Here is a 14,179-nt window from a genome sequence, read left to right on the forward strand (position 1 = left end):
GCTGACATACTAAGGCCTGGTCTACACTAGTCTGTTATTTCGGAATTAGCCCATTAATTTAAAAAAAAAAAAAAAAAAGAGATTCCATCCACACGACCAAACCAGTTTTTTCGATTTAAAGGGCTCTTTAATCCAATTTCTGTACTCCACCTCGGCGAGTGGAGTAGTGCTTAAATCGAGATCGCAATCCCGGGTTAAAGGTATTGTGGACGCAATTCGATGTTATTGGCCTCCGGGAGCTATCCCAGAATGCTCCCTTGTGACCGCTATGGACAATACTCTCAACTCCAATGCACTAGCCAGGTGGGCAGGAAAGGCCCCGGGAACTTTTGGATTTCATTTCCTGTTTGGTCACTATCAGTGCAAGTGACCATCAGCACAGTCCACCATCACAGGCGACCATGCAGAGTCCACCATCACAGGAGATCACGCAGTCCCGGATTCGCAGACGAGCTCCAGCATGGTCCAAACGGGAGGTACTGGATCTCATTGCATGTTGGGGAGATGAATCTGTTATGGCAGAACTACGTTCCAAAAAAAGGAACGCAAATACGTACGCTAAAGTCTCCAGGGCCATGACGGAAAGAGGCTACTCCAGGGACACAGAGCAGTGTCGTACAAAAATCAAGGAGCTCAGGCAAGCATACCAAAAAGCCAGGGAGGCGAACGGGAGCTCTGGGTCACAGCCCCATACATTCCACTTCTACCATGAGCTGCATGCAATTATGGGGGGTGACGCCACCACTACTCCACCACTGTCCGTGGACACCTGCAAGGGAGGAGTTGCACGGAGCGAGGAGGAAGAGTCATTGGAGGATGAAGAGGAGGAGGACAGTACACAGGCAGCAAGTGGGGAATCTCTTTTCCCCCCTAGCCAGGAACTATTCTTAACGCTGGAGCCAATAGCCTCCCCCCACTCCCAAGGTGGGCTCCCAGACCATGACCCTGGAGAAGGTACTTCTGGTGAGTGAGAGCCTGATCAGAGCCACATGGTGGGGGGCGGGGGGGAAACCCAGCCGCGCTGGGCTGTTTGAGTTTAGTTTAAAGGGCTCATCCCTGCTCAGAGCCTCATCGGAGCCACGTGGTGGGTGTGGGGGGAGGAGGGGGTGTTGTGTAAAGCGATCATCCCAGAGAGCCTGCAGGCCCTCCTTTTATATGGCAAACCCACCAGGCATTGCTTGCTATGGGAAAGGGGGCCCAGCAGTTTGAAAGCATTGAAATGAATTTAGAAGAAGCAGAACCCCGCGTGCCCCTAGGCTGCCTGCAAGCTGAATTCTGTTGCCCGGCCATGTGTGATGGCTTACTCACACCAAAGTGGCAGGCACTTCAGTATAAGAGGCAAAATGCTAACTTGTACAGAAAGAACATGTGCTGTGTACTATGAATTGCCTGTTTCACTGAGAAGGAGTGTCCCCTTTGTTCTCTGAAATGTATCTTTTAAAATACTACCCTCCCTTTTTCTCCTCCCGCAGGTGCAAATGTTTCAACGCGGCCCCTATCTACTCCATCTCAGAGGCTGGTCCAGATTAGAAGGTGGAAAAAACGAACTTGGGACGACATGTTTGCCGAGCTCATGCAGTCCTCCCGCACTGATAGGGCCCAGCTGAATGCGTGGAGGCAAACAATTGCGGAGTCCGGTAAAGCATTACAGGAACACGAAGAGAGGAGGGACGCGTGCGATGAGAGCAGGCAGGATGCTATGGTCAAGGTCATGGGGGAGCAAACTGACATGCTCTGCTGTATGGTGGATCTAATGCGGGAAAGGCAGCAAGACCACAGACTGCCGCAGCAGCCCCTGTATAACCGCCCTCCCTCCTCCCCAAGTTCCATAGCCTCCTCACCCAGATGCCCAAGAACATAAGCGGGGAGGCTACGGGGACCCACACACTCAGAAAGCTGGCATATGCGAACTTTTGATTTGGTTTCTGGACTTGTCCTTCCCTCCTCCTCCACCCCCTAACCCAATACCCCCCTCCTCCCCGTCTACCTTCTGATTTCTCTCAATGTGTTGTGCAACAAATAATAAAGAACAGTTTTTAAACAATTTTGACTTTATTTCCTTTCATATATATAGGGGGTGGGTAACTTCAAGAGAAACAAACACAACTGTCACACCGTACCCTGGCCAGTCATGAAACTGGCTTTCAAAGCTTCTATGATGCGCAGCGCGCCCTGCTGCACTCTTCTAATTGCCCTGTTGTCTGGCTGTGTGAAATTGGCCACCAGGTGAGTTGCCTCAACCTCCCACCCTGCCATAAACGTCTCCCCCTTACTCTCACAGATATTGTGGAGCACACAACAAGCAACAATTACAATTGGAATATTGGTTGTGCTGAGATCTAACCGAGTCAGTAAACTGCGCCAGCGTGCTTTCAAACGTTCAAAAGCACATTCTTTTAGACAATGTGTGCTGTGCATTTTTATTGCATTTTGTAGAAGTTCCTCTTGGAAGTTTTGCCCTCTGATTCCAAAATGTTTGGGTTAAGAGTAATAGTTTTAAGTGCTCTGAAATCCACATGCAGACCCTTGCCCGGTCTCTTCTTAAAAGTTTTGCCAGCGGAGCTGTGTCAGTTACGGGTGTTCCATGTTGTCGGTCCTGGGCTCCCGTGGAAGCTACAGAAGGTAACAATTCCCCGCCGTTTTTCAGCCATCATGAACTGAGACACACAGTCACACCACTAACCAATGTTCCCTCGAATATTTTCCATCCATGTGCAGATTCAATTTTGTTATGTGCAGCACCAATCTCGAGGTATGTGCGGATGTGCACCACAAGTGCAAACAAAAACCCTAGATATAATATATATTCTTAAACAGTTCATAGGTATGGAGGAAGAAGAAAATATATTAAAACAAGGGTTCTTCTTCGAGAGATGTCCCTGTGGGTGCTCCACTCCAGGTGTTGGTGCGTCCCTGCGCCTTCGCTCGGAGATTTTTCGTAGCAGTACTCGTACTGGCCACGCATGTGCAGAGGCTGCCCCCCGCTGTGAGTCTAGGATAATAGTATGCATGCGTGGCCAATCTCCTCAGTTCCTTCTCTACCGTCCCCAGCCTGAGACGGAGCTCAGCAGACTCGTTAGGAAATCCCTCACTCTTGTTACAATTACCTATCCTAGTAGTTAGTTTGTTGTCAGTTCTTGTTAGTGTAGTTAATTAGTTCTTTTATCTGTTAAAAAAAAAAAAAAATTCTCTCAGCCACAGCCGCTTCTACCATGCCTGGCTCCACAGGCTTTAAGCGCTGCTCTATGTGTAAGGACGCTATCCCGCTCTCTGATGGCCACTCTCAATGTATAAAGTGCTTGGGGGAAACACACATTCCCCAAAAATGTGCCCACTGTAGCAAACTCAGTTCCAGGGCACGGAAGGACAGGGAGCTTAAACTGAAACTGCTCCTCCTGCAAAAGTCTATCGGGTCAGATTCAGACCCAGGTGCCGACTCCGGCTCTACTGCCCGCCACAGCCCCCCTGCTTCAAAAAAACTGAAGAAACCTACAAAAAAGGGGCAGCCCTCTCCAACAAAGAAGTTGGTGAGGCACAAGAGGAGGTACGCTAAGTGCTGCATTAGGGGGGCTGTGTTGGTGAGTATCTGAGTGTCTGTTGCTGGGACAGTTTGTCAGTTTGACCATGTGCTTGATTGCTTGTTTGTTTGTTTGAAAAGTGTGAATTGGGAGTGCTTTGTTCCAGGTGGGCCTGACTGGTATATAAGGGCAGTCAGCAGCGAACCAGCTGAGCGGCGAACAGCAGAGGCTAACAGAGGGAGTTTGCCTGGAGAGAGCTCACTGAGGCTTTCATCTGCAGGTTTCTCTGAGTAGTTCTTGCAACAGCTGAGGAAGCTCTTAAGAGGAAGGTGATATGGAAGGTGAGCGATCAGCTGTTGTAACCTGCACAGGTTGTGCCATGTTTGTCTTTCTTCCACAGGACAGAAGCGACTTTGTCTGTACAAAGTGCAAGCTGGTCTCCATATTGGAAGAGAAGGTTCGAGGTCTGGAGAAACGAGTATCGACTCTGCGTTGCATAAGGGAAAATGAAGATTTCCTGGACAGACGTCAGGAGATGCTTCTACGGCCACAATGTTCTGAAGATTCAGAGCAGGCACAGCAGGGACAGACGGATGATGAAGAAGTTTGGCAGCATGTGACCTCCAGAAGGAGAAAGAGGAGCATCCATGTACCAGCAATGGAGATACAGGTGAGCAATCGTTTCCATGTTCTCTCTACAGGTACTAATGCGGAGAGTGGAGTAGATGACCCATCTGAGGGAAGGGAGCAGAAGGAGACTCCACCGATTGGAAGGCAAAAGATGCACTGTCCTAGGGATGGGGGTTCCACGACCACCACTCCCAAGAGGAGGAGGAGGGTGGTGGTGGTCGGGGACTCCCTCCTCAGGGGGACTGAGTCATCTATTTGCCGCCCCGACCGGGAAAACCGAGAGGTCTGCTGCTTGCCAGGAGCTAGGATACACGATGTGACGGAGAGACTGTCGATACTCATCAAGCCCTCGGATCGCTACCCCTTCCTGCTTCTCCACGTGGGCACCAATGATACTGCCAAGAATGACCTTGAGCGGATCACTGCAGACTACGTGGCTCTGGGAAGAAGGATAAAGGAGTTTGAGGCGCAAGTGGTGTTCTCGTCCATCCTCCCTGTGGAAGGAAAAGGCCTGGGTAGAGACCGTCGAATCGTGGAAGTCAACGAATGGCTACGCAGGTGGTGTCGGAGAGAAGGCTTTGGATTCTTTGACCATGGGATGGTGTTCCAAGAAGGAGGAGTGCTGGGCAGGGACGGGCTCCACCTAACGAAGAGAGGGAAGAGCATCTTCGCCAGCAGGCTGGCTAACCTAGTGAGGAGGGCTTTAAACTAGGTTCACCGGGGGAAGGAGACCAAAGCCCTGAGGTAAGTGGGGAAATGGGATCCTGGGAGGAAGCACGAGCAGGAGAGCGCAAGAGGGGAGGACTCCTGTCTCATACTGAGAAAGAGGGACGATCAGTGAGTTATCTTAAGTGCCTATACACAAATGCAAGAAGCCTGGGAAACAAGCAGGGAGAACTGGAAGTCCTGGCACAGTCAGGGAACTATGATGCAATTGGAATAACAGAGACTTGGTGGGATAACTCACCTGACTGGAGTACTATCATGGATGGATATAAACTGTTCAGGAAGGACAGGCAGGGCAGAAAAGGTGGGGGAGTTGCGTTGTATGTAAGAGAGGAGTATGACTGCTCAGAGCTCCGGTATGAAACTGCAGAAAAACCTGAGTGTCTCTGGATAAAGTTGAGAAGTGTGAGCAACAAGGGTGATGTCGTGGTCGGAGTCTGCTATAGACCACCAGACCAGGGGGATGAGGTGGACGAGGCTTTCTTCTGGCAACTAGCAGAAGTTGCTAGATCGCAGGCCCTGGTTCTCATGGGAGACTTTAATCACCCTGATATCTGCTGGGAGAGCAATACAGCGGTGCACAGACAATCCAGGAAGTTTTTGGAAAGTGTAGGGGACAATTTCCTGGTGCAAGTGCTGGAGGAACCAACTAGGGGCAGAGCTTTTCTTGACCTGCTGCTCACAAACAGGGAAGAATTAGTAGGGGAAGCAAAAGTGGATGGGAACCTGGGAGGCAGTGACCATGAGATGGTCGAGTTCAGGATCCTGACACAAGGAAGAAAGGAGAGCAGCAGAATACGGACCCTGGACTTCAGAAAAGCAGACTTTGACTCCCTCAGGGAACAGATGGGCAGGATCCCCTGGGAGAATAACATGAAGGGCAAAGGGGTCCAGGAGAGCTGGCTGTATTTTAAAGAATCCTTATTGCGGTTGCAGGAACAAACCATCCTGATGTGTAGAAAGAATAGTAAATATGGCAGGCGACCAGCTTGGCTAAACAGTGAAATCCTTGCTGATCTTAAATGCAAAAAAGAAGCTTACAAGAAGTGGAAGATTGGACAAATGACCAGGGAGGAGTATAAAAATATTGCTCAGGCATGCAGGAGTGAAATCAGGAAGGCCAAATCACACTTGGAGTTGCAGCTAGCAAGAGATGTTAAGAGTAACAAGAAGGGTTTCTTCAGGTATGTTAGCAACAAGAAGAAAGTCAAGGAAAGTGTGGGCCCCTTACTGAATGAGGGAGGCAACCTAGTGACCGAGGATGTGGAAAAAGCTAATGTGCTCAATGATTTTTTTGCCTCTATCTTCACAAACAAGGTCAGCTCCCAGACTACTGCACTGGGCAGCACAATATGGGGAGAAGGTGACCAGCCCTTTGTGCAGAAAGAAGTGGTTCGGGACTATTTAGAAAAACTGGACGTGCACAAGTCCATGGGGCCGGATGCGCTGCATCCGAGGGTGCTAAAGGAGTTGGCGGATGAGATTGCAGAGCCATTAGCCATTATTTTTGAAAAATCATGGCGATCGGGGGAGGTCCCGGATGACTGGAAAAAGGCTAATGTAGTGCCCATCTTTAAAAAAGGGAAGAAGGAGGATCCGGGGAACTACAGGCCAGTCAGCCTCACCTCAGTCCCTGGAAAAATCATGGAGCAGGTCCTCAAGGAATCAATTATGAAACACTTAGAGGAGAGGAAAGTGATCAGGAACAGTCAGCATGGATTCACCAAGGGGAAGTCGTGCCTGACTAACCTAATTGCCTTCTATGATGAGATAACTGGCTCTGTGGATGAGGGGAAAGCAGTGGATGTGTTATTCCTTGACTTTAGCAAAGCTTTTGATACGGTCTCCCACAGTATTCTTGCTGCCAAGTTAAAGAAGTATGGGCTGGATGAATGGACTGTAAGGTGGATAGAAAGCTGGCTAGATCGTCGGGCTCAACGGGTAGTGATCAATGGCTCCATGTCTAGTTGGCAGCCGGTTTCAAGTGGAGTGCCCCAAGGGTCGGTCCTGGGGCCGGTTTTGTTTAATATCTTTATTAATGATCTGGAGGATGGTGTGGACTGCACTCTCAGCAAGTTTGCCGATGACACTAAACTAGGAGGCGTGGTAGATACACTAGAGGGTAGGGATCGGATACAGAGGGACCTAGACAAATTAGAGGATTGGGCCAAAAGAAACCTGATGAGGTTCAACAAGGACAAGTGCAGAGTCCTGCACTTAGGACGGAAGAATCCCATGCACAGCTACAGACTAGGGACCGAATGGCTAGGTAGCAGTTCTGCAGAAAAGGACCTAGGGGTCACAGTGGACGAGAAGCTGGATATGAGTCAACAGTGTGCTCTTGTTGCCAAGAAGGCTAACGGCATTTTGGGCTGTATAAGTAGGGGCATTGCCAGCAGATTGAGGGACGTGATTGTTCCCCTTTATTCGACATTGGTGAGGTCTCATCTGGAGTACTGTGTCCAGTTTTGGGCCCCACACTACAAGAAGGATGTGGAAAAATTGGAAAGAGTCCAGCGGAGGGCAACAAAAATGATTAGGGGTCTGGAGCGCATGACTTATGAGGAGAGGCTGAGGGAACTGGGATTGTTCAGTCTCCAGAAGAGAAGAATGAGGGGGGATTTGATAGCAGCCTTCAACTACCTGAAGGGGGGTTCCAAAGAGGATGGAACTCGGCTGTTCTCAATGGTGGCAGATGACAGAACAAGGAGCAATGGTCTCAAGTTGCAGTGGGGGAGGTCTAGGTTGGATATTAGGAAACACTATTTCACTAGGAGGGTAGTGAAGCACTGGAATGCGTTACCTAGGGAGGTGGTGGAGTCTCCTTCCTTGGAGGTTTTTAAGGCCCGGCTTGACAAAGCCCTGGCTGGGATGATTTAGTTGGGAATTGGTCCTGCTTTGAGCAGGGGGTTGGACTAGATGACCTCCTGAGGTCCCTTCCAACCCTGATATTCTATGATTCTATGATTCTATGATTCAGGCAGGTCAACAGTTTCCCTGCCTGTGTTTCCTCGCCTCAGCACTTTTGAAAAGCCGGACTCCTCAGGCACCGCACGAAAGCCGCCTCAGGCTGCGGCGGCGGCGCGAAGCTCCGGTGCCGAGGCTTCAGGCTTTCAGTTGCCTGCCTCATTTATGGCACCGTTCGGCACTGCGACGGACGCGGTGCCGACATTTCCCGCCCTGCCTGACCCTCTGCAGGCTGATGTTGCCCCCCCGGTACCTACCACGGCACCGGCAACCGCGGCACAGGCTGACAGGTAGAGCAAAGGAAAAACCCCTGCTCAGAGGAATGTTCCCTCACGGCAACCTCCTCCACAGTTTTCACCTCACGCAGGAGCCTCACCTTTTCAATTCACTCAGACAGCAGATCTATTGGTATCACCTATTCTGCAGTCTCCCCTGATACATGCCTGTTTTTCTCCAATGCCTGAGTCAGGATCAGAACAACCTTCCTCCAGTGAGGAGGAAGCTGATCCACAGGCAGTTTTTTCTCCATATCAAGACTCCCAGATCCCAATCAACAGAGGTTACAAAAAAACTACCTCAGCCTATTCTCAGGATCCTGCCCCATGGGGAGTGAACCCCTGGATGGCACCACCCATGCCCTACCCACCACCGTGGCAATGTTGGGCACCATGGGCATCGTACCCTCGAGAACACGTGCGCTACGGCACCTCGACCAGGCGCAACACCGGTCTAGCACCGCCACGTGACGGACCTGCCAGTGACACAAGATACCAGGCAGCACCGTCACACTCCCAGGAGCAACTGAGTCCTGCTCCTATTCCAGCAGAGCCCGACGTAACGCCTGAGGAAGCCTTACTTCCCCTTCCTCCAACACCATCGGATGACTATGCAAAATTCTTTAAAAGAGCTGCCGGTGACTTGAGAATTAACTTGGAGGAAGTCACTGAACAACAGCATGAGGTAACAGACAACTTGCAGCCCTCTTCTTCCTCTAGAGTGGCATTACCAATCAACGTAGCCCTTTTAGAACCCGCTAAATCCATCTGGCAGACTCCAGCCACAAGCCTACCTACCTGTAAACAAGTGGACAGGAAGTACTTCATCCCTTCAAAGGGCTCTGAATTCCTTTTTACCCATCCGGCGCCAAACTCCTTGGTAGTGGATGCAGCGAACCAGAGGGCCAAACAACAGTACGCCCGCTCCACTCCAGCCAACAAGGACAGTAAACGCCTGGACCTTTTTGGCCATAAAGTATATGCATCCTCGACGCTACAATTTCGCATAGCTAATTATACTGCAGTCCTTGCAAAATATGACCACAAAAACTATAATAAATTCATGGATTTTATTGATCACATCCCAGAGCAGAAGAAACAACAATTCACAGCTCTGGTTTCCGAGGGACAAACCATATCACGTACCGCTCTCCAAGCAGCCCTCGATGTAGCTAACACTGCAGCAAGGTCGACCGCCACAGCAGTGGTCATGCAACGGGGTTCATGGCTCTCCTCCTCTTTCTTGAGAGGTCCAGAGCACCATTGAAGACCTTCCCTTTGACGGGGAAAAACTTTTTGCCTCCACCACGAACGACGTGCTTCATCTGATGAAGGACGCAAGGGCAACCCTCCGGTCCCTAGGTCTCCAGCCACCTGCGACCGGAAGACGACAATTTAGATACCAACTTTATCAACGTCCACGCTACCCCGCATTTACACAACACTCCTATAGACCACAGGAGCAACAACAGCAACAACAACGCCAAAGACCAAGATTCCAGCGTCGTCGTCCTAACTCTACAGGGGCGCCGCAACCCCCCCCCCCCCCAGCTAATAGGCAGATTTGAAGCATTGGTCGAGGGTTTAGAAAACAGTGTTCCCACTTCAGCCGGCACACCTATCTTTGGACACCGCCTACGACCATTCTCTCATCAATGGCAGAAAATTACATCCGACAAGTGGGTCATAGAGGTAGTTACAATTGGATACGCCATCCCCTTCCTCTCCCACCCTCCCCGTCCCTCTTCAGGGACCCATCTCACGAGCGACTACTCTTCCAAGAAGTGCAGCATCTCCTTCAACTGGGAGCAGTAGAAACTGTGCCAGAACGACACAGAGGGAAGGGTTTTTACTCCCATTATTTCTTAACAGAGAAGAAAAATGGGGGATGGCGATCAATCCTCGACCTCAGGCGGCTCAACAAATTTGTCAAAAAGCAAAAGTTCAAGATGGTCACTCTCACCACTATAATCCCAGCGCTGGAGCAGGGCGACTGGTTTTCAGCCCTCAACCTACAGGACGCCTATTTTCATGTGACTATACACCCGTCCCACAGACGGTTCCTACGTTTTACTCTCGGCTCCACACATTTCCAATACAGGGTTCTCCCCTTCGGACTGTCCACGGCCCCCCGTGTTTTTTCCAAGATCCTAGCCGTAGTTACAGCCTACCTCAGAAAACAAGGGGTCGTAATATTTCCTTACCTAGACGATTGCCTCCTCAAAGCTTCAACGTTCGACGAAGCTCCGATCCATACGACTTACCATCGATTGTTTCCTATCTTTAGGCCTGCAAATAAACAAAAACAAATCCACATTATACCCCACCCAACATCTGGAGTTCATAGGGGCATACCTCGACTCCCGGACGGGGTTGGCATCTCTCCCACCAGACTGCTTCAACTCTATAAGCCGACTGGCCACAAGGATTCGCAACAGTCCCCAGGTGACTGTCCGAGACTGCCTACAAATACTAGGTCACATGGCCTCGTGCACCTCTGTCGTCCAAAATGCACGCCTATACATGAGGTGCTTCCAAGCGTGGTTGGCCACGGTGTACAGACCGAATGTGCACCCTCTAAACAAGACTCTCTCCATACCTGTCCGAGTCAAAGATTCCCTACAGTGGTGGACAATTCACTCCAACCTCTGCTCTGGAGTCCCCTTTCTTCAGCAGGCTCCATCCCTCATACTGACGACCGATGCATCTCTGACAGGCTGGGGTGCACACATGTCTCACCACACAGTCCAGGGACTTTGGTCTTCAACCGAGACCGCTCTCCATATAAATGTCCTAGAACTTCGAGCCATTCGCAATGCGTGCCGTCAGTTCCTGCCACTAATCAAGAATCAACACGTACGCATAATGACAGACAATATTGCATGCATGTTCTATGTGAACAGGCAGGGAGGGGCTCGATCCCATTCGCTGTGCACAGAGGTTATGAAACTCTGGAACTGGTGCATTGCGAACAACATCCGGGTATCAGCGGCCTATCTTCCCGGAGTGATGAATACCACAGCGGACGAAATAAGCAGACGTTTCCCTTGGGATCACGAATGGGAAATAAACGAGCACATCATTCACAACGTATTCCGCATTTGGGGCTACCCAGCAATAGACCTTTTTGCAACTGCAAAAAACAAGAAATGTCCCAATTTTTGCTCCAGAGCAGGACTGGGCAAACATTCCCTGGGAGACGCATTCATGATCCCATGGCACCAAAACTTACTCTATGCGTTTCCCCCGATACCGGTTCTCAACAGGGTCCTGATAAAAATACGAACAGATCGGGCCAAGGTGATCCTAATTGCCCCGTCGTGGCCCAGACAGCCGTGGTTTCCGTTTCTCACCAAAATGTCGATTCGACCACCAATCCCCCTGCCCCTCATCCCGAACCTCCTATCACAACAACACGGCCAATTTCTCCACCCCAACCTGTCCATGCTTCACCTCAAAGCATGGTTCCTACATGGTTCTCCCAAAGCGAACTAGATTGCTCTGAACAAGTTCAAAGAGTGCTCCTACATAGCAGAACACAATCTACTCGCACCACCTATCTACGCAAGTGGAAACGATTCACACACTGGTGTTCAGCTAAACAACTTGGTCCCACGTCAGCATCTCTTCCGCTCATACTTGACTACCTATTGGACCTTAAGCAATCCGGCCTTTCTTTCAGCTCCATCAGGGTCCATTTAGCTGCTATTACAACTTTTCATGACAAAATTGATGATGCTTCTGTATTTGCTCATCCTATCACCAAGCGCTTCCTCAAGGGACTCCAAACCCTATACCCAGACATTAAACCACCTACCACCCCGTGGGACCTTCATCTAGTACTATCTTGCCTAACTCAACAACCATTTGAACCCCTAGCCACGTGCTCCCTTTTACACCTCTCGATGAAAACAGCATTTTTAGTGGCAATTACCTCTGCCAGACGGGCAGGAGAAATAGCAGCTCTTATGGCAGACCCACCATATACGCTATTTTTCAAAGACAAGGTTACCCTCAGGTTACACCCCAATTTTCTTCCTAAGGTACACTCGTCATTCCACATTAATGAGCCGATACACTTACCGACCTTTTTCCCGAAGCCACATGCGAACTCGTTCGAAGCCTCAATGCATACACTAGAGGTACGCAGGGCCTTGTCCTTCTATTTGGATAGAACCAAACCTTTTAGAAATTCTTCCAGACTTTTTGTCTCCATCGCGGAGCGCTCCAAAGGTACGCCTATTTCTACCCAGACACTTTCGAACTGGATTTCTCAGTGCATCCGGTTGTGCTATCAGATGAAGAAAGTTACACCTCCAGACGGCATCAGAACACACTCCACTAGATCTATGGCTGCCTCTGTAGCATTCTTACGCAAAGTTCCCCTGGCTGATATCTGTAAAGCAGCCACCTGGTCCTCTGAACACACATTTGTTAAACACTATGCCCTTACTCAAGGCCCTCTATCTGATATACGTTTGGGCAGGGCTGTACTATCTACGGCGTTCCTATCAAATCCGAAGTCCCTACCTCCTTAAGATACATGGCTTTTAAGTCACCTGGAGTGGAGCACCCACAGGGACATCTCTCGAAGAAGAAGAGGAGGTTACTCACCCTGTGCAGTAACTGACGTTCTTCGAGATGAGTGTCCCTGTGGGTGCTCCACTACCTACCCTCCTACCCTCTACTTTGGAGTTGGGGTAGCCTCCGTTGTAGAGAAGGAACTGAGGAGATTGGCCACGCATGCGTACTATTATCCTAGACTCACAGCGGGGGGCAGCCTCTGCGCATGCGTGGCCAGTACGAGTACTGCTACGAAAAATCTCCGAGAGAAGGCGCAGGGACGCACCAACACCTGGAGTGGAGCACCCACAGGGACACTCATCTCGAAGAACGTCAGTTACTGCACAGGGTGAGTAACCTCCTCATAATTAACAAGTTGCACTGCCTAAGATGTTTATTTAATATGAAATCAAATACAAAGAAAATTGACACTGCCCTCGGAGTACATGTATTTTATCATCCTTTCTAACAACGCAAGCTAGTAAACACACCAAAATGTGGCATACTGAACACAGCTATAGAAATAAAACAAAGCCATGGCCATTAAGTAAAAGCATAAAAAATATGCACCAGAGGCCCAATTTAATAACCTACTCCTACCATAGAGTCTGACCACTAAATCTCAAAAAATGAAGCATCTGCCAAAACACTAGCATGCTACGGACTTTTGCAGTTCACAAAACTATCCCTCTTGCATGCATATTATCTGCACACACAGCTCAGCTTTAAGATGCTAAACAGATCTATGAGTCAACTAGAAAGAGTCATGCTCTCATCGCAAATATTAATACAATATTTTCTGATACTGGAAAGGCAAGTAAAGGGTATTCACTCAGGCTTATACCATTTCTATGGGATGTCAACTCTTAATTTGATGAATACTTCCCACACATAGAACAGTAAAAATAAGTAATAAATCAACACAGACAGCAAAGAAAACCCCAAACAAACAAGTGACAACACTGAAAATACGAAGGGAAGTAAAACGTCAGGTGGTTGGTTATGGGTATTTTAAATGAGTGTTTAGGACTCACGCTGTGCAAGTGCAACAGAGCCCTGTAGAAACAGACAAAGTTCTCCTGGTCTGAAACTCTCACATTGTGTGTGTGTGTGACCAACTCAAAGAGTAGAAGCCCTGGAGCACATTGACACATGGCTTCGGACTTTGCAAACAGATCCCTGCTTCAAAGAGCTTGCAAATAAGGTCTTTATCTTACAAAACACCCAGCACCACACCTAGTGCTTGCTACTTCTGAGTCTATGTCTACACTTGCAGAGTTTTTGAGCTGTAAGTTTCACTGGTGATAGGTGAAAGTAAAGCGCTGGTTTGGGTACTCACTTACTTCCACAGGCATCAGAAAGTGTTTACATTTGCAGCACTTCCATCACCAATGAGAGCGGCGCTCTAGGGCAGCTATCCCACAGTGCAGCTCTCTCCAGTTTGAGGATGGGTCTTGTGGGAAGGGGGAGGGAGGGTGATCACGGGGCATCCTGGGTCCC

At 49.5% G+C, this 14,179-nt stretch overlaps 1 protein-coding gene across 1 annotated transcript in view; it reads right to left on the reverse strand.

The window, feature by feature from the left end:
• LOC135889362 (zinc finger protein 208-like) overlaps positions 1-14,179 on the reverse strand; it is a 510,343-nt gene that overhangs the window by 245,246 nt on the left and 250,918 nt on the right. Inside the window, exon 6 of the mRNA XM_065417226.1 lies at positions 11-21. Coding sequence (XP_065273298.1) covers positions 11-21 — 11 coding nt within the window. The remainder of the gene's footprint in view (positions 1-10; positions 22-14,179) is intronic.

The sequence above is a fragment of the Emys orbicularis genome, chromosome 15 (genome assembly GCF_028017835.1).
Source record: "Emys orbicularis isolate rEmyOrb1 chromosome 15, rEmyOrb1.hap1, whole genome shotgun sequence".
Taxonomy (NCBI): Eukaryota; Metazoa; Chordata; order Testudines; family Emydidae; genus Emys; species Emys orbicularis.